This window comes from Larimichthys crocea, chromosome VIII (genome assembly GCF_000972845.2).
Source record: "Larimichthys crocea isolate SSNF chromosome VIII, L_crocea_2.0, whole genome shotgun sequence".
Classification (NCBI taxonomy): Eukaryota; Metazoa; Chordata; class Actinopteri; family Sciaenidae; genus Larimichthys; species Larimichthys crocea.
The window spans coordinates 6,569,250-6,590,209 of NC_040018.1; the positions used below are offsets into that span (position 1 = coordinate 6,569,250).

At 42.8% G+C, this 20,960-nt stretch overlaps 1 protein-coding gene across 1 annotated transcript in view; it reads left to right on the forward strand.

Moving 5' to 3' along the window:
- c1qtnf4 (C1q and TNF related 4) overlaps positions 1-19,525 on the forward strand; it is a 28,628-nt gene extending 9,103 nt beyond the window's left edge. Inside the window, exons 2-3 of the mRNA XM_027281141.1 lie at positions 12,712-13,073; positions 15,550-19,525. Coding sequence (XP_027136942.1) covers positions 12,717-13,073; positions 15,550-16,359 — 1,167 coding nt within the window. The 5' untranslated portion in view covers positions 12,712-12,716 and the 3' untranslated portion in view covers positions 16,360-19,525. The remainder of the gene's footprint in view (positions 1-12,711; positions 13,074-15,549) is intronic.
- Positions 19,526-20,960: the final 1,435 nt, after the last annotated feature.

Sequence of the window (20,960 nt, forward strand, 5' to 3'; positions counted from 1 at the left end):
GTGAAAGCTTTGACCTGGTGGCACTGTCATACTCATACACAAGTTTAACTGGATAACAGGAAATTGCTGAGTACATCAGAGACAGGAGGCTGAGGGAGTATGGGAGTTTACTGTGTTTCTATTGGTTCTGTACTCGTGACCGATGGATCTGAAGTGAAACAATGATTACGTGGTTAACCTTCTACCCTCCCAGTTGAATTATTGCATTTTGCTGTACTCAAATGAGCATTTCTTTTTCCTACTTGTTTAACAAAAAGCTAAATATGTGGCATTTGTCGCTTTATTCATGTTATTTAACGCCTCGAGAGATGATGGATTTCATGAGCTTTGGATGAATTTGATTCATCGGGTGAAAAGACATCAGAAAGCAGTTAAACTGTTGTAAATTTTTGTTTTCACCCAATTTCTATGTGGAAGTGTTGACTCTTTGGTGAGTGTCTGCAGCAGTAAGAGACTGGTGACGTGATATATTTCTGTTTAACTTTAACAGCCATGAACGAGTGAGAAAATTAATGTTGCTGTTTGTATAATCGGTTCATTTATTTTGCTCACCCGACACTGATGCAGAAAAACATTTGCCGGTGAATAGCTCAACTGCATATTACTCCAGTGATGAAATAAATCCATGCCGTCACCATTTCTCAGTAAAAACACTGATCCTCTAGTTCAGGGAAAAGGCTGAAAGACATAGCATACTTTGTTTCTGTAACAAAAGACGACGATTGAATGAAACATTGAAATATTTTGGATAAATGAACTATTAATTAAGTAATATATCATTATAATATAATGTCTTAAATCAGGAATCAATTTTGAAGCGATTCATGACTCTGAGAATCAGATACCGAAAGATTCACACCCCGACTATAAAGCTCTGTAAAGCCGACAGGAGCTGCAGATTCTGGTGATAATTCTCTGCATGCAGCTTCATCACTACAAGCAAAACTCCCTTTGACGTACTGCATTAATATCGACTACAGATGCTTTAAAGTAAAAAGCTGCTCGGACAACGTGGACATGAACACGAGCAGAGAGTCAGAATAAAAAGCATCACTTGTCCAAACGCCCTCTAACAACACCAGATTCCAGGAAAATCTACATCATAAAATAACTCCCTGTTTGATGCCGTTTGACAGTGAGAGAGGACAGATTTTGTTTTTTGATTTTATTACATATAAGGATATGAAAACTCATTTCTTCATGACCTTCAGCGTCCCACATCGCTGCTTATGCATATGGTTTGATGAGCATTGTTTTCTCATCAGGATCAGGCTTCTCTCTCAGCGGCTGAGGATTTGGAGCCGCTCGCGCTGAAATTGTGCCTGTGTGGCTTTCAAGGCTTTGGTGCTGCAATTCTAACAGAAGTAATTTTCAAAGGCGCTTTTACTCTGATGGCAGTGGGAGAGGAGAGAAAGCGGCAGCCTCCACCGCTCCCCCGCTCTTTTTTTTTTTGTTGTGATGAGATGAGGAGCGGGGTGGGTTGGCCTTGAGCTGGAGCTTCACAATGGATGTTTGTCTGAACTCATAAAGAGGAAAAAAAAAAAAAGAAAAGACGTTTCATCCCCTTGTGCTTTTGGGTAAACAGGGACATAAATGGGGACGGATGCCTTCAGTGCATGTGTTTTCAGAGCCTGGACACAGGGACAGGGACGAAGTTTGAGATTGAGATTTTACCTTTGAGTTGAGTGTTTTATTTATTTGGCATACCTACTGTGTGACTACTGAAGCAGTCTGTCATCACCAAATGGCTTTTTGCATGTCATTTCATGCCATTTAGTCTCTGTTAGTGACTGACTTACGTAACATGTTTGACTTCATTCACATACTGTATGTGACGTAACTAATGAGCAAACCGCAATCTCTTGACAAAGGTCGCCTTTCGTCTTTGTCTTTTCCTGCATGTCTGTGATGACGTTAAATAACACGCGATAAGCTTGAAATGTCCTAAACAGTGATGTTTTATTTTTGCAGCATCCCATGATGTCATAAAAAAACTCATCGTTGTCCTCATTTGTCGGGTGTAGTGCAGTTATGTGGGTCGCTTTGCGTTGTGGAATTGAAAGTAGCAAAGATTTTATGCATAGCTGCAAACAAAATCAGTCCCTCGTTCACTCATTCTCTGCTCACTCATTGGTTTATGTCTTATTATTATCACATTGCATTCCTCCTCCATGGCTGTGCAAAAACCTGCAGTTCCACAAACGACCACTTGAGAAAGGTTATTAAAAAAACAAGTCGATCTCCATGAGCCCCCGTATTTAAATACCCAACTTTGACAACCCAACGACAGGGAATGGAAAACCTTCAGAAACCTACGGGTGACGTCATGGATGCTACGTCCATTCTTCCATCCTAGCTCCGTACTCGACATGAGAATTAGTGCGTTGAGCGGTTTCTTTAAGCTGAAATTCCCTTGTTTTATGTAAATGAAGGAGCATAAAAATTATTAACTAGTGTGCGTATGTGTGTGTGTGTTCACTCATGCATATGTGTGATGAGTGTTTCTTTGATATTTAGGCTTCAGTGCAGGCTGGCAGCCGCGCTCAGCTATACAACGGAACAATAGTTCTTTCTGTGCGGCTTTGATCTAATGAGGGAGAGAGAAAGAGAGACAGAGGTGGGGGGTACGAGAGAACGACGGAGGGAGGGAGAGAGAGGAGATGGATTTACACTTGGATCATGCTGATAGTGAAATAGCTACTCTTAGAGCTGCTTTTGTTTATTCACACTGAATTAAATGATTAACAAATACCTGTATGTACCTTCACTATGTGCACGAGAGGCTTTCACAGGTATAAAAATGTGTGCTCCAAGCTAGAAATGTGCTGGGACCTGCACCAGTGTAAAACAGAGAAATTACCCAACCCGTCTCTTATTTGAAAACTGGGACCTGGGCCCATGCAGAACTGTGAACAGCTGGGCCGAACCCAGCAGTGAGACACACAGCCGATTGCACCAGTTTCACAGATGATTGCTACTAACAAGGTTTTACAAGTTTTTACCTCGCAGAGAAAAAGGTGGAAAAATACATCCTCCCTTGCTGATTGAAACAGGAATCCACTCATTATTTCAGTTTGAAAGTCCACTTGCTGCCACGGTGACGGAGGAAAAATCATTTAAAATCAGCTGTGCATCGAGTATAATAAAGATCATTTCTACTTTTGCCCTCATGAACTATCAACACAAACTTCACAGGCGTTAGCTCACACATCTGTGGCCACAGATGTGCTTTATTATGCACATACATCTTGGCCCGGTCTTATTACATTGGACATAATGTTAAACAGACCCGGGAAACCCACTTGAGCATATAAAAAAGGTGCATCCGAACCCATACGAGTCCCAGGTTGGGTCTGGACCCGTGAAGGCCTCAAAAAGTGCACAGATATGCGGCTAAGTAGAGACCAAAGGTGGCCTTTGAGTTTTTTCCTGAAATCCTGGAGAGTAGTGAAGTATCACAGTACAAGCAAACAAAAGTCATTAATCAGCAAACACATGGAGTCTATAAGAGTAAAGGTGAAGAGACTAAAACCCAACAGTACCCAACAGTTCCTTAGGGAGTTGTGTAAGCAACGGTTACCATAGTATCTCGATAATGCTCCAACAAAGACATTTGAAGAGCAGATTAAAAAGACGTTTGTCGATATTTTTCTTTGTCACAGATCAGACAAAATTGCTGACAGTTAAACTGCTGTGTCATGTGTCCAGTGCTGGTTGCTGCAGCGACAGAATATTCAACTGAAACCAACTGTTGGTGGAAAAATGGGCAAAAAAAGACACAAACAAACTGACAGATGTGTAGTTCTGACATTTGATTGCATAATAAAGTTGTTATGAGCAACATTATCAATAATTAAGTCCAATATTCACTCCCCTTTTAAAAATATCCAGCTCTTTAGCGTCTTTCTTCAAAGGTTAGTTGCTAATTTTACACGTCCCCCATTCGGTGTTGGGTAGACAGTGTAGAGTTGGTTAACCAGAGCTTGTTTGTCGAAAACAGCTGCTTGGTGTTGCTGCAAATGTGGTTCAAACCATGGTAGACATGCCGTTAAGCCAAAACAATGAGCTAAAAGACACTAAAAAGCTTCACGGAGCTGCAGGGGAAAATCTCTACAACAAATACATGAAGTCGGTCATAAGGAATCGCCCTTGTACTCCAATCTTAGTAGCTGTTTCTTTCAGGATCCCCCAGTCGAGGGTTAAATAGACTCCTGGGACATTTTAGATGACGACATTGCCGCCTGTGCTCTGCTCCAGGAGGAAATATGAAAACATATTAACAGGTTCTCTGCACAGACTTAAAGGTAATATAAACTAGTAATCTTCAGTCAGCCGGTGAGAGCCGGAGAGTGGTTGTTTTCCTTCCAGTCTGAGGGCTAATGTGTTTGTTATCACCTTGAGCAGATGGCCCAGCGTGGAGGAGAGATTCACTCGCACACAAACAAACACACACTCAAGTGCGCAACCACGAAAAAGCATTGTGACGCACGCACGTCATTCCCCAAGGTGAATACACACACATGCATGCACTCGAGCACAGGAAGTAACACAGCCGACACAACCGCACACGCCCACAATATTATCTAAGATACGCACATACACGGCTTATATACAGAAACCTACAACCTACACACACCAACAGCACCTCCGCAAGCTACGAGTACACAAACACACACATTGCCACCCACATGACAAAGTTATACAGGCCACACACACACAGCCAAACGTCCCACACCTTCACGTTCTATTCTGAATCCACGCTCACCAGAAATTTTGACACATTTGGTCATTTTTTTTTCCTTCTCATTGTCTTCTCAGTCTTTTCTTTTCTCACCTCTCCATTTCCTCCTCCTCCTCTCCCTCCTCCTTGTCTTCCTTTCATCCCCATCTCAATCATCAGTTATTGATCTGTCTCCGGAGGAGGACGAATCAGCCTCTTCTCTCCCTCCTCTATTTTTAGACATCGGGGGGGGGATCTCAGGCACAGTCACAAACTGAGAGAGAAGCACAGATGCAACTGATATGAGCGAGGAGGTGGTGAGGTAACGAACCTGCCGATGTTTGGCTGGATGTTTGGTTGACTCCAGTGAAGTGTCAGCGGTTCAAACACCTTCACAGTCCACTGTATAATTTCAAAAATGCATGAAGGTCAATCTAAAAATAAGGCCTGTTTTGAAATCCTTGATAGGCTGACCTTTCGGATACAAAAGGGAGGGGATGAGCTGACAGGTTTTCTGCCGGCTCGAGAACGAACAAGTAACTGATGTTTTGTTCAGACGCTGTCCTTCCGTCTCTCCCTCGCACCCTCAGTCATTTTTTTCCCCCGAGAAGGGCACATCAATCCTTCGAGCTTAAGCAGACTGACTCTCAGAGTCAAAGATTTTTGTAGATACTAGAGATCAGAGGACAGCGGTTGATGACTGGTATGATTATACGGCTGTGGACAATCCCTCCAAAGCCAGCTCCTGACAAGGCTGCCAGTAATGGCAGTAATTCGGCAAAAATTACTTTTGGACTCCATTTATATCGAAAATGCTATACAAGTTTGTACAAAAAAAAAGGCACGTAGACAGGATCGAACCACCGACCCTGGGACAACCAAGTGGTAACCTCTATGGCTGAGAAATGAAGCCAATGCATAGTCTGTCCATTCTTTATACGGTCATTGGTTTGTACGCAAAGACACAGGGACAGGATCAAACCACCGACCCTGGGATCAATAATCGAACCCAATAACCTACAGCTCATTCTAATTTTGTACTTGCCACAGAGATTTGGGAAGACAAGGACTTGTGCATGTCAATGTATACCTACAGCTTTCCATATCACACACTTCCAACTAAAGGTAGACACTTAAATGGCCATTATGCCTGTCTCGGTCAACTTGCCAGATGACCACTCCGCCCCTGAACACGGTAAGGTTAACTACCTTACCGTGTTCAGGGGCGGACTGGGACAAAAAAATCGGTCCTGGCATTTTGGACCAGACCGGCCCACAACATTTGATAACACACCTTTTCAGTCTTTTCGGTGCAACTGTGCAAGTCTTTAAAACAACAAACCTTGAGCCATGCAATGACTTAACAGGAATCTGTTAAGACCAAGCTTCTTTTTGTCGCAGAGTTTTTCTGCGCCACCTTTGCGTTTTCTCTCCATCTCTAACTGATAACATTTCAAATATCAGGACTCATCGGCCCAAATAGCACGCCGACCCACCGGGAAAATGCACGGTATGCCAGATTATCAGTCCGTGCCTGACCGTGTTCATCCATGCATGCAAGTCCTCAATTTCCTGAATAGCTACAATGAAGGTGGCAATTGCAATGTTGATTCGTAGAGGCTCAATCTAGAGCCGGTTTGTCTGTTTTGGACTACTGTTGGCTGGCCCGCAGCATCTGTAGACATAAAAGGCTCATCCTGAGGTTACAAAAACAGTCAGTAAAAATGCAAATATGGTGAAATATGGTGCTATACGAACTCCTTCCTACATATGCGTCAGCATCTTCCACGACACTCCACACCCTAACATCTACCTCGCTTCATAGGGCAAATTGCTTCCTGCATTGACACAAGACGTAAATTACAAGGTGCAGTACTGCCCGAGGGACACTGGGCTGCTTTGTGCTGAGCCCATCAGGCATTGCGCCAGACCTCCACCCTTCTCACATGTGGCGAGCAACACACACCAGCAGCTCTGGTATTCTGCTATACTTCAGGCATCACACAGCAGAGCTGTGGGGAGTCGCCTGTCCATGCAGACGGTGACTGCTCGCCTGAGACCGGTTTGCCTCGGGGGGTGAGGCTAAGATCAGAGTCCTCCTGCCAGGGTCACTGAAGCCTGCAGCCTCTCATCTTCCAGGATAACGTTGCATTTCATGCTTCGAAATTAAGTTAAACCGGCAGAAAACAAAATGAAAAGGTTTGAAACCGCACAGTGGGAAAAAAAAAAGAACAATGATTCACACCGCTTTCAGTTCACAAACATCTTTTAATGGTTCCTCTGGAGGCTGTGATTTGTGGTTGCTTTAAAGGAGTAAATGAGTCTTTTCAGATTTTTCCCTGAAGGCCCCCTGAAACAGTCGATATTGACACTGCTGTTGGACTGTAATGAAACCCATTGACAGAATGATTCCTAAAAATATTTCTTTCTGAACAGGGTACATCTTGAGAGCTTTTTTTCCTGTGTGTACTCTTCTTCCAGCCATTAATTCTCTCCAGATTTTTTTTCTTAGCCAGGCTCACAGTAAGACTCGAGCAGCTTAATTTGAACAGACCATCACACGAGCAACTTAAATCAGTGTTTTTTCTGCTTGGTACTTTTTTATGAGCGTGGAAGGAGCTGATTGATCTGGAGGCACGTTCACATCCAAGAGCCAGGTGGTTTGGGCATCTGGTTGCTTAAGCAACTTTGTTCAAGTAATCCTTGCGGCAACCCACGTGACGGTGACATAGGGGACATTTTATGCAAATATATATCAACGTAGGAGATGTTCATGTGTTATAAATCTGTTGGATCAAGTGTCTCACTGCAAACTCCCTAATATTTGTTTTGCAACCCGGAGCTAACTCCAGTTTTTACTCACTGGAAACGAGCATTTCAGGCAGGAAGCAGAAATGATGCAAGGCACAACAGTGACCACTTTTAACTTTCAGAAGCATTCAGTGGATTCAAATTAAAGCCTGATGGGTTGCTGGAACCGAGATAAGACGCAGGAATACGACTCTTGTTCGTCTGGAGCGAAGGAGGATGTCGAGTGACGTTATTGAAGAGTGAAAGTCTTTGTCAGTTGATTTAACCATGGCCACAATTGTTCTCTAACATTAACCCCTTGGTTATTATTGTAACTAAGACATCACGGGTCCACTAACCTCCATAAATTTCTAATTATAACCCAAACTGTAACGTTTCCCTTCCCTTAAACCTAATTGAATCTTAACCGTCACATAATAAGCACAGATTAATTTCTCAGCAGTGATTTCTCAACAGTTTTGGAAGGTGAATGATGATGTCTCTCACTTTTGGAGGACTTGTTGGTGGAACCACAGGAGCATGACTGAAGGGCCTGAAAAAAAAAAGGCAGACTTAGATGGAAAATAAATGCTTTTTTCCCTCCACCACCACCTGGGGGAAAGAAAATAGTGTTTACACATCCAAATCCTCCTAAAAGCCCTGCACAGTCACACAGGTATCTTTGGTTATTCTGGCTGTTAAACATCTTTTAAAGTCTGTGTTGGGGCGAGCAGACAAAGTGTGAGCTTCTTGCTTCTTATGAATATATATAGTTACCCTGAAACTGTTAACAAAAAAGAACATAGGAAAGGAAACTATCTGGAGACGCGTGTAAAAGTGGAACAAGGATGTCAAAGGGATTTATTTAGTTCAGCACATCAAAGTAAACCCACTATACAGTATGTCACCGTCCTGAGGCTGCAGGACTCCCTTTGTGGAAAAGTTTAAACAGTGTGACCAACTGTGAGGAGACCACAGAGGTAGATCCAGGATTCACTGAGAGGAAGATATCTCCAAGTCTGCCCGAGTCTCTGGGAATCCCCCCAGGAGGACCTGGAGGAAGCTTCTGGGCAAAGTCGAGTCTAGGCTGGGCGGCTCATCCTGTGCAGTCTGTAGCTCAGACCCAGATATTGGGTGGATGTTTGAAGATGAGTAATTAACAGCAGACTATTGCAACTAATAACATAATTCATGGCATTAATGAAATTCATTAACATAATCGGTTTAAAATGAACTGACAAATGCCTTCAATCTCTGCGTTTGGCATTTGGCCATCGCAATTAACTGCTGGTGGTCGCGTTAAGTTTGCATAAGCTATAATTTGCTGGAAGGTTACTGGTTCACACACAAATGAGGAGGAAGTAGCGGCATTGTGAGGGAGAGAGAAAAATGAATATATAATATGCTCTCCTCTCGAAACATCAACAGCTTTCATCGAGGTAATTAACTTGGTGCGGGTTCTGGTGAAGCTGCTCAGTGGAAAGAGTGCGGTTACATAGAGAGGCTCACACGCAACGCAGTTATCATCCAGAAACAGTGTTAGAGGCATTCATACAGAAGATAAATATCTGTAAATAATTAATATTTTGCATTATTTCATTTGATGAGTGCAGAATTGCATATCACATGACAAAGATCAGTCAGCTCTCATTTCTGGGTGACGTTGGGAGTCAAGTTAGATGAAGATGTGGAGCCTGAAACGCGAGTTTCTTTGACAGCACAACAATCTTTCATTTAATGGTTTCATGGAAATGTTTCTTATTTGTATTAACGATAGGCGAATGCATTTTGCTGTGGGAGAACGGGTTGAAGGCCGGGCAGAGGGAAACTCGGAGGGGTTTCCGTCTCAGTTATGTTCCCATCCCAGCTGCTCACAGGCCCCCAGATAATACCTAGAATTAGATGTGGGAGAGGTATGCACCAGACTGAATAGGCAGGGATGAAGGAGAAAGGAAGGATGAAGGGATGGATGAGGGAAAGGGGAGCGAGGGTGGAGTTTAGTGCTTGTTACGACCGAGCTCATTCAGGGAAGTAAACAAAGTTATTTACAGGAGTTTTGAGGTATGTGGGCGTGCGTGGATGCTGCTCAAACCAAAGAAATATAACCCAAAGAGTACTGTTCAAAGTACGAGCCCTGAGTTAATAAAGAGCCGTTCATGCAGTACAGAGGACACCAGTGTCAAAAACCTCACTATCTACTTTGACTTAACGAAAAACATATATATATATATATATACACACACACACATGTATATGACTCATTTTCACCCAGAATATCACATACGCCGCTCTTGTTCTCACCCTTTGGCAAGAGTTATTTTACTGAAGATATGCTTGGACTGCTGGAACATTTTCAAGAAACACACCAACACATAATAAATTGAACTTTACATGCAATAAAAAAAAGTACTTTTTGCCTTTTGATTGGCACGGATTCCAACAAATAGATCCATGTATCCTTAGAAAAAAAGAAGTAAAACAAAAGAAAGTGACAAGTCAGATTTTTTTTTTAAATGCACATTGGTGTTCTTTTCAGATTTGCATGGACTAATTGTACTCTGGTCTTTTCTAGTCGAATCTGTTCTGTTGCTCCTTTCTGTGCTTAACTCCCGCGGGTGCTCATTACGGAAGCAGCTTGTTTGATCTATTCTTTCATTGGTGTTTGAAGCTGAAGCATCACGTTCTCTAAGGAGTACAGTCTGCCGACGTGACTAGTTAAAAACTGCTGCCATTACACAGGCAAACAAACACTATTTCCAAAGTGCAAGATGCTATTATATGAACAAGCTAAACTGCTGCATTGTCAATTTTGTAGTTCCAAAAAAAAAAGAAAAGTTGTAATATATGCAGAGAGCTGGTGTTGCTGCATCTTTTGCTTTTGTAGAATGGATTTCTCCCCCTGCTGCAGCGGGACAAGTAAATCAGACAAAAACGATCAGTTGTGCCTCGGTGCCTCGAGTACAATTAACCGCTTTAATTAGCTTCCATTTAAAAGAGGTCGATGCAGTCTAAACATACACAGAAGAGAAACATTTAGTTTCAACAGTAAATAACTTCAAGGCCTGGCAGTGATGCACTGCGCCTGTGAAAACAGATTAAAGTGCACAATAAAGACAAAACTGAAACATATGCAACACATTAGACAGAACATTAAATATTATCGCGCAGGCTGAAATGAAGTGTTCTCAATCAGGGGTGACGAGGAGGCTGCCAGAGGCTAATATGATATCACGAGCAGTGATTCACACCAGTGACTGTAAATAACAAGCCCACTGCTTCACGAGACGGCACAGTCTGATACACATGCATGTTTTCTGACGTTCCTGAAGGCAACATCAGGACATCGCTTCCAGTAATGTGTCTAAAACTGATCTTTTCTAACAAAACAAGCTAAAAAATGTGTAAGGCACAGTAAATGTTATCTTGAACTGTTGTGCTGAGAAAAGAACAGTTTTTTTGCTGGCTGGCTTATTTTATTTATTTTCAACGAGGCATCAGCAATTCTGTTTCTTAGTGTTTTGCATAAAAGGTTAAAATATTTCAGCGTCAGTCATGCGTGCCGTCCCGATTCACAAAATGAAGCCAATGGAAGGGGATGTTGGTTTATCAGCAGTCACCAACCACAAAATAATCAATAACCATTTATTTTCTAATTTCTTGACTATTAAATGTGTTTATTACTGAAAGCACAGATGCATAAACATCTATATTTATACAACAGCATACTGTCCTTTATGGTTAGGCCAATATTATTGGACTCACAGCCATGGAGGATAAATATTTGGACCTCAATTTTCTTGAGTGAGCAAAAGTAAAGCTGGAAGTGTTTAATATGATATTTAACACAATATTTTTACTCATGGAAAAGATGAGTAAAAGAAAGATGATAGATAGGTAGATGTAGCCTTCAGTTTGCTGATTTTAATGTACAATCAGTCGACCAATCACAGCGCAGATACTAATTAAAAAAAACAACCTGCAGTTCATCCCTCCTTTGAAAGCCTCCTCTCCGCTCTGTGTTAAGTTGAACAATTACAGACTACTAAAGTTGTGCAGTTAATAGTTTATTAAAGGGAAGGTCAGAGCTAGTTTTAAAAAGGAATAGCATTGGCTGCAGCACTTGTTGCCACTATCATAGCAGAACGATCTGGCAGCGTCTGGGTGGAAGAGCCATCATTTATTCTGTGGCAGTTGTGAATGGGGAACAGGTGGTTAGAGGGTAACTGGAGACCACACCCAGTGACATACACACACACAGCGTTGGGGAAAAAACAGCCTCTGCATGATATATCACAGTGATTGGCACATCCTCAGTGGTGCTGGACCTCTGTCATTGGCTGAAGGGCAGACAAGTGATGAAGAGGAAGGAGCACAATAAGCTAAATGGAACGCACCCAAAGAGGTTTTACAGTAAATACTTGGACCTCCTGCTGTCAATAAAACTGCTGAAGGATGATGAGCGAGGCTAAAGTCAGCACATTCTGTTACTTCACACAGCTTGACATCATTATCAAGAGGAAGCATACGCCTCTAAATACTGTGTCATGTATTTCATATCATCCTCGTGCAGGTTGATACACCGCGCTGCACACTGACCATGCAGGCGGCTCCTCTCGGCCCTGGTACAGCTCTGTACATGATTCACTCGTGTCTTTTTGTTGTTGTCAGGTTGCTTTGAGAGCGCTGACAGCTCCACCTGAGCGTGTCTGGCTTCATGCTGGTTCATTAGAGGAGGACAACAAGACAATGAGAGCGCCTGTCTCTGCTAATAAATAACACATTAATGCCTCCTCCACTGAGAGCGATCTGCTTAAATGACAGCACGGGGACCGTGTCTGTGTTTTAGGCAAGTCTCTACTTTGTGATGTTTGCTCCACTGTATCGTCTGTCTGTGGTTACCCCCAAACTTAAGCCACATTTTCCATGTAACGGCGTAAAGGCACAAAGTTTTCTTTGCCACTGTCTGCAAAGTGTTTGGTCTTGGTGGGAATTGCTGGGTATAAAAACAGAAAGTCAAGCCACAAATAAACTTCAAATAGTCCCAAAGCAAAGTTCAAACAAACAGTTTAAACATTAGACACTGATCTGCAATGACCTGAGATGAGGAAGTGAAGTATGAAATGATATGCTCAGTGTATTTAATGTATTCAGAGAGGAGTGATAAAATGGTAAAAATGTCTGATTCTTCATTGTTTCTGCAGATACAATGCTGCTCCCAGCGAGCCTGCTGATTGGCCTGCTGTGCCTGAGCCATGTGGGTGGTGTGTGGGGCTTCGCCCATCTGTCGGACGACGTGGAGCTCCGCTCGGCTTTCTCTGTCGCGCGCACCAACAGCATGGAGGGCGGGCCCAAGATGACCGTGACCTTTGACACTGTTTACGTCAACATCGGAGGGGATTTCGACCCGAAGGCCGGCATGCTGCGCTGTCGGATCCCCGGGGCGTACTACTTCTCTTTCACGGTGGGCAAGTTTCCACACAAAGACCTGTCTGTGATGCTGATGAAGAACAGGAACGAGGTGCAGGCCATCGTGTATGAGGAAAACGCTGGAGAGGAGAGGAAGGTAGGTGACCTCAGAGACTGGGTGTCCAAGCCAATCAGAGCATTTGTAGCTGGGACTAAAGTTATCAGACTGGCACTGGAAATATTCTATATTTTCATATTGTTAACAAATGGCATGAACACACACTGTAGTTTATTTCAATCTGATACCACATACACCATCTGCTGCCACTAGAGCACCAAATGTGGATTAATCCACCGCTGAAAATAGTCCCCCAACAAATGCGCTATTTCCTCACTTTAAAATGAAATTTGATAAAAAACTACAGTGAGCAGCTGTTTTCAGAAAGTACTTTTTAAACTATGAAACTAGATAGTTTATGCTCTGTTTCTAAAGATTCATCAGAGACAGCGTCAGGAGGTCAGAAAGTGACGAGAGAGAGAGGGGCTAACACTTTGTTAGTTTAGCTTTGTATCAGTTAATAAAATCCTCTCACAAGAAGGCAATATTAGAATTAAGAATGAAGTATTACATTGCATTGCATTTAGCAGACGGTTTTATCCAAAGTGACTTACAGAGGAGGACATAAGCTGAGAAAGGTGTAAAGGAGCACAGAGTAGTTGTTAGTTTTGTTAGGCAGGGAAGCATTCTCGAAACAGAAAGGTTTTTACAAGTTTTTTAAAGGTAGAAAGGGATGTTGCTGTTCTAGTAGCCGTTGGTAGGTCATTCCACCATTTGGGGACGACCACAGAGAAGAGTTTAGAGTGACCTCGCTTTGCGAGAGGCGAGGGTACAACTAGACGGTTTGTATGAGCGGAGCGTAACGCCCTGGTCGGGACGTGAGCCTTTAGTAAGATGCTGAGATAGGCAGGGGCAGATCCTGAGGTGGTTTTGTAGGCTAGCGTCAGAGCTTTGTGTTTAATTCTGGCAGCTACAGGCAGCCAGTGCAGGTCGCTGAAGAGTGGGGTGACATGTGACCTTTTAGGTTGATTGAAAACCAGTCGCGCTGCGGCATTCTGGACCATTTGCAAAGGTTTGATCGCGCAAGCAGGTAGGCCAGCCAAGAGCGAGTTGCAGTAATCGAGGCGGGAGCTGACTGTAGCCTGTATCAGGAGCTGAGCGGCATATTGGGTCAGGTACGGTCTGATTTTTCTAATATTGTACAATGCATAGCGACATGACCTCGCTACGGAGGAAATGTGCTCAGAGAGAGAAAGACGATGACAGATTAAGCTGGAGATGGTGGTCTTTCATCCAAGTTGACAGATCAGAGAGACAGGCGGAGATGCATGCGGAGACCGTGGTGTCGTCCGGCTGGAACGACAGGTATAGATAGCTGTGTGTCATCGGCATAGCAGTGGTAGGAGAAGCCGTGTGAGCGGATAACATGGGACAGCGAGGTGGTGTAGATGCCAAACAGAAGGGGACCCAGCACCGACCCCTGCGGCACCCCCGTGGAGAGGGTATGAGTCGATGACAGACGACCTTGCCAAGACACATTAAAGGAGCGTCCAGCGAGGTAGGACTCGAGCCAGGAGTGGGCAGAGCCTGTAATGCCCATGTTAGTAGTAAATGAAATGATTCAGTTTGCATATTAGGCTAATGATCAGCATGGAGGTGCAGTGGTTAGCACTGTCGCCTCAGTAGGTTCCTCATTCGAAACCTGAGTTTGCATGTTCTCCACATGACTGCGTGGGTTCACTCTGGGTACTCTGGTTTACTCCCACAGTCCAAAGACATGCAGATTAATTGTTGACCCTAAGCGTGAATGGTTGTTTGTCTCTATATGTCGGCTCTGTAATGGACTGGCTCACCTTTCGCCCAGTGTCAGCTGGGACCAGCTCCATCCCAGTGAGCTCCCCTCACAACCCTGATACGGATAAGCGTAACGGAAGACGGATGGATAGATCCTTTATCTTAAGAAATGGAAAGTCTTCTTAAAGCCCCAATGTGCACGGTTTAGTGACATGTAGCAGTGTATCTGCTGCATAGCAACCCCCTCGCTTCACCCTCACCTACAAACTACAGGGCTATCTCGAGCCAGTGCTGTCTGTATGTAGATATGAAATATATAAAAGTCTCATTCTAAGGTAACAAAAACATAATTATTATTATTTTCTGCCAGTAGATCCTCAGAAATGTTACAAACTGGACCTTTAAGTTTAAGAAATAGGTGGGTTCTTTAGCTTTAGACATGTTGGCAGGCATAATTCTGAACTTTGTGCTAAGCTGACTGCCGCTTGGCTCCATCTTCATAGTTATGTTGATCTCCAGTATTCCTCTGAATTCAGTTTCAGGATTTTACAAAGGTCTTTTATCACGTCAGAGCTCTCCAACGGTCTTACAGCATGAGACAATATGGCTCTTATCACAGAGGGTGTGCTTGTGTTTGGGCGCTGAATGAAAGCAGAACAGAGGGGATTACAACGGCAGACTCCCCTGAATGAAGCGCTGAGGTAGATGATTGGATTATGATGTTAAGCAGACTTTGATGTGACCCTGTAGCTGGGATAATAACGCCTGTTCCACTCCTCAGGTGCAGAGCCAGAGTGTCATGCTCCAGCTGGAGTTTGGTGACACCGTGTGGCTTCGTCTCCATGGTGACCCTCGCTACGCGCTCTACAGCAACACCGGACACTACACCACCTTTAACGGTTACCTCGTCTACCCTGACACCTACGGCTACCAGACGCACCACCACCAACACCATCCCCAGCCCCAGCGAGACAACATCCCCATGGTAGACAGTAACCAGGCCACAGAGCACGTCAGGTCTGAAACAAGAGACACGGTGGAGGAGAAGGAGGTGCAGCATAGGGAGGAAGAAGAGGATGACGAGGATGAAGATGAAGAGGATGACCAGAGATCTGCTTTCTCGGTGGGGCGCACCCAGAGCATTGTGGGGGTAGACCAAGTGGGGCTGCCGCAGCACCAGCCGGTCAGCTTCGACACGGCGTTCGTCAACATCGGAGAAGACTTTAACGTGACGGAGGGGATGTTCACTTGCCGGATTCCCGGCGCCTACTACTTCTCCTTCAACGTGGGCAAGCTGCCGCAGAAGACGCTGTCCGTCAAGCTCATGAAGAACCGCCTGGAGGTGCAGGCGATGATCTACGACGACAGCCAGGGCGAGAAAGCTCTGCAGAGTCAGAGCTTGATGCTGTCGCTGAAGCCAGGAGACACCGTCTGGCTCTACTCCCACCAGAGAGATGGCTTTGGCGCCTACAGCAACCACGCCAAGTACATCACCTTCACCGGCTTCTTGGTTTACCCAGACTTCCCTACCACCACCACCACCACCACCACTACCACCAGCAGCCAATCATATTCAGACAAGAAACCCTAGCTGCAGCACGTGGGCTAGTGACTGAACATTGTGGGAGGAATTCACGCAAAGTGGAAGAGTCTCAGAGTCCACGTAAGACGTTGGGGAAGTTTCTGAGTCGTCGAAATGAATGTTGCTTCGTGGTTTTGTCTTTGAAGCTTCCTCTAAATGTGAATTTCTTCGCAAAGTCACACAGACCTTGGACTGAATGCAGAGCTTAGATGAAAACCTCTTCAATTTCCAGCTAATGGCTTCCCAGGATATGACTTCATCGCACTCAAATGTGGAACCTTGAATGACAGTAATGTGAACTCTAATTGAATATTTCACGTCTGTAATGAAAACCCAGTTATTACCTGCTCACCTCGGGGTCGGCCGACCTCTTGTTTAAGTTAGTGCGAGCACCGAAAGGAGTTAGCTGTTGTACTTCTGTGTCTTTGAGATTCTTTTTTAAAGCTCAAAAGAACTATTTGAACACCACAATTGAAGTATTTCAAACTCAAATGATTGCTCTGTGGGTGCAAACGTTGACACGTCCTCTGGCATATTAACTGCAGTAGTAAACCTACATACTGTACTTGAGTTGAGGTTAGAAGGTAATCACAGACTTTTCATTTTTAAGTGAAATATTCCTGTTAAGTGCATTCGTTATCCTTGTCAAAGACTTGGTGTTTTGCCTGTGTGTAAAAAAGAAAAAGTCACTTTACTTTCTTTATGTCTTTAGAGGCATGTAAAAACGATAAGAACAGTGTGTTTTGTGTAAAATGAGCTTCTCTTTTCGTTCTTTCGGAGTGTTTCTCACCTCCCCGATACTCAAACACAGCAGGAGTACGAGGACAACAACGGCACGAAACTGACATACTTTTGGGGAGACTGCAGATTGGATATCCATCCCATACCGCCTGTTGACCACATGCCACCCTCGGGCCTGTGGGGATCTGGACCATAATTTGATTTCTAATTCTAGCAGCGTTTAATTCATTTCTTCAGAAGGCGACCACTGTGGGGAAAATTGAATTGCTTCTCCCGGGCCACTGTAATATGCATGTCTGTTTAATTTCACACCGCCGGGAGAAAGATGATGCTGTTCAAATTGTGATGAACCTTGACTTTATGAAATCACCTTCTCTGGTGACGCTTTTGGACGATTGAACATTTACATTTTCTTTTTATTAGAGCTAACTGGATGTGAATTTCTGTGCGGTGAAGTTCCAACATAAGCCGCTCCGATGAGCTGCAAGCAGGCCAGCTGACTGTTTTTGAAAACGTTAATTAATTCAGCAAATAGAGAGCACTGCTTTCAATCTCGTTAAAATGAATTATAATTTATTGCACTTCAGTTTTTAAAGAGATGGTTTCTGATGCCACTTCTGAACATAGTGGAGCTGGTCACGGAAAAAGAAAAAAACAATGCAAAGCAACATGTAATGATTTGAGTGTTCTGAATAGTTCTTTTTTTTTAATGAAATATAGAAGACTTTCATCTTTTCAGACCTTGAAATCAAAGCGATTGTGATAAGAGGTCACGATTAGGCGTTATTTAGGCCGGGCACTAACTTCAAGGTTAGGACCCTCGTAGGAGTTCCAACATAAATCTGAGATAGTGATTAACAAGAAAAGGGGTGAAAATTATGTTAATCTTTCTGATTTAAATCCTTCAAATGAAAAATAATAAGGTAAAACAAAATCGCAATAAAAATTGGTGATAAAGACATTTTACGGGGTCACAAATCGAAACCACTTCCCGAAACAGTCCGTAGATCCTGGACCGTACTTTAAAAACCACTTAGCTGGTTCATGACCCCACACATGCTAAAAAAACAGTTTCCGTTAAAATGAAATATTACTTAACAGTATTGGAAATTGCTGCTGTACGGAAGCCACAAGCGGTCATACATTCATACATTTTATTTCCTCCATTTTCTCATGATACGTTCAATTATTTTGTTTTCCCAAGATCTCGAGTTATTTATGTCATTATTATCTAGAGATAACAAATGTTGCCATCTCAAAATAACAGGATCAATTTCACAAGATGTCAAGATAAGATACAACATAATTAATATGAGATCGCGATAAAACAAAAGGATAGTCTAGTATATTAAATCATTTGCGATTATGATGTTATCTCGGGAAAACAAAGTTGAGTTAACTTGACAGTTTGAGAAAATTATCCCGTTACTTCGAGATAATGTATTCATTTGACATAAATGACTTGAGAAAACAAATTAAATTAACACGTTATCACAACAAAATAAGATAAATGAATGCGTGACCGCTTAGGGCTTCCGTAGAGGAAGATGAGGATTGCCTATTTTATTTAGATTTCTCTTGATGTCTTTATTACAGAATATCAAAGGAAAAAAAAGGTCAAATTAAATACCATTGAAATAAACCTGAAAATGTGGCCGCACTCTCTTGCAAGTCCAAGTGGTGAAAAGCTAAATTCACCTCACTGTGATCTCTTTGGCACCGGGGAGAAATTGTCTCACACCTTCTGTGAAAACTAATAACGGACAGCGAAGTCTCAGGCTTCACACTCTCACCAGGCCGTTACTAATCGATCATTTCCTGTCATGTACAGCTGCAGCAGCTTCTAAGAAAAGTGACAACATTTTGGACGATGAGATGTTAATGTTTTTTTTTTTTCAGTGTGAAATTATACTACGAGTGTGTCTTATTGCAGATAATAACGTAGTCTGTCACACACTAACCCTCGGTGGTTTCTCTATTTCAGCCTCAGAGGGTGAGGTGGACTTAAAAACACGCCTGACCCAGTTGGATAAATCAGTCCGTGAAGGTGATTCCTGTTTGTGTGAAGAATCCTGGTGTGTGTGTGTGAAGTGACTCGAGCATAACTCATCTGACCCAAAAGCACTTATGTGATGCATGCATACGTAATGAATTAAAAAAAATGATGGCTGAGCAGCTTCACGGGCCCAGTCAACGCTTGTTAACTGTATTTTTATTAAGTGAATTATCTGTACAGTGATTGACAATATGTTGGATGTTTCCTGCTCTGTGCTCCTTTCTTTCCGATCCTGATGAAAGGTTGATTAATGTGTATTAGAAATCGTGTCAAAGCAGACATGGGCCAGATTTAGCAATTTTGTGTCTTAAAAGCACAAAGCGAGTATAATGGAAGAAAAAAAAAAACCCTAAAAGATTATTAAAGAAAAAAACATTTTGACTCGTGTCTTGTTTTCAATAGTCTGGCTCATGTTGACTCTTTGAAATGTTTTGAGTATTTCTTACATGTTAAATAAATGAATGCTTCACTGAAACGTTTGAATAATAAATTCAAATAAATAAAAAATAAGAAATATACATCCTGATGTGTTACTGCGTCCACGGTGTGTGAACTCATGACCTGACCAGATAAAAAGCAACGTGATTTTATATCCTGTGCTGCAGTGCCCCCTGTCGGGTGAGTTTAACATGACAGCAAGAGACTGAGAAGACACACAATTCAGATTTACACGACAAAAATAAGATAATACTTGGCTCCTATGTGGTAAACAAACCACAGATTCTTTAAACTTTTTGGCTTGTCAAGAGTTAATTACTGGACTTTCTTGCCTTCTTAATGTGTCTGAGACCATCAGTCATGTTGTGCAGAGGTAGGGTTGGTGCACAGTTGTATTCAACTACTGTTCTAAACAATATTATGGCAAGAATCACTAAAGAGAAACGAAACAATTACAGCACTCAGACTATGGAGCCCACATAAATGCTTCACAGAGTTCAAGTAGCAAACACATCTCAACAGAAATGATTCAGAGATGACTGAGTGAGTGAATCAGGCTGTCGTGGTCAAACTGTTGCATGACGAGCTGCTTGGCTAAGAATCGACCAGTGGAAATATGTCCATTGGTCTGGTGAGTCCAAATTTGATGTCTTTGTGAGACGCAGAAAAGGTGAGTACATGGTTTCTACATGTGTGGTTCCCACTGTGAAGCATGAAGGAGTGCCTCATGAAGCTAAATGAGAGAATGAACAAACTAAAATATAAAACATATTCTGGTTTGTTTACACTTTTTTGGCATTGAATGAGAAGGTTTCCAAACTTTTGACTTCTACTGTATTTTATGCTTATGTTGCGAGGCTACCAATCAAATCTGACTAAACCACACCCAGTCATAGTCAAGTTTTTGAGTTTTAAACATATAATTAATAATACGAAGTTTCAGGCTTTAATGCAGGATTTAGTGACATCTAGCGACGTAGTTGCGGATTCATTTCAATCACCCTCTCGTTCCTAGTATGAAGAAGAAACTACGGTGGCCATGAAACGTGAAAAATTGTGTTTAGTTTGTTTGTAGATATAAAAGGCTCATTTTAAAAAGGTAATATATATATATATTCTTATATTCAGGTGATTATACACTAATGACAATATAGTTATGAATATTATATTTAATTTTTGCCATACCCCTCCTGGAGCTGCCACCTTACCGCGGTGGAGGGGTTTGCGTGTTCCAATGATCCTAGGAGCTATGTTGTCGGAGGCTTTATGCCCCTGGTAGGGTCACCCAAGGCAAACAGGTCCTAGGTGAGGGTCCAGACAAAGCGCAGCTCAACATCTCCTGATGAAAATGACAACGGATGGAACCAAGTTTCCC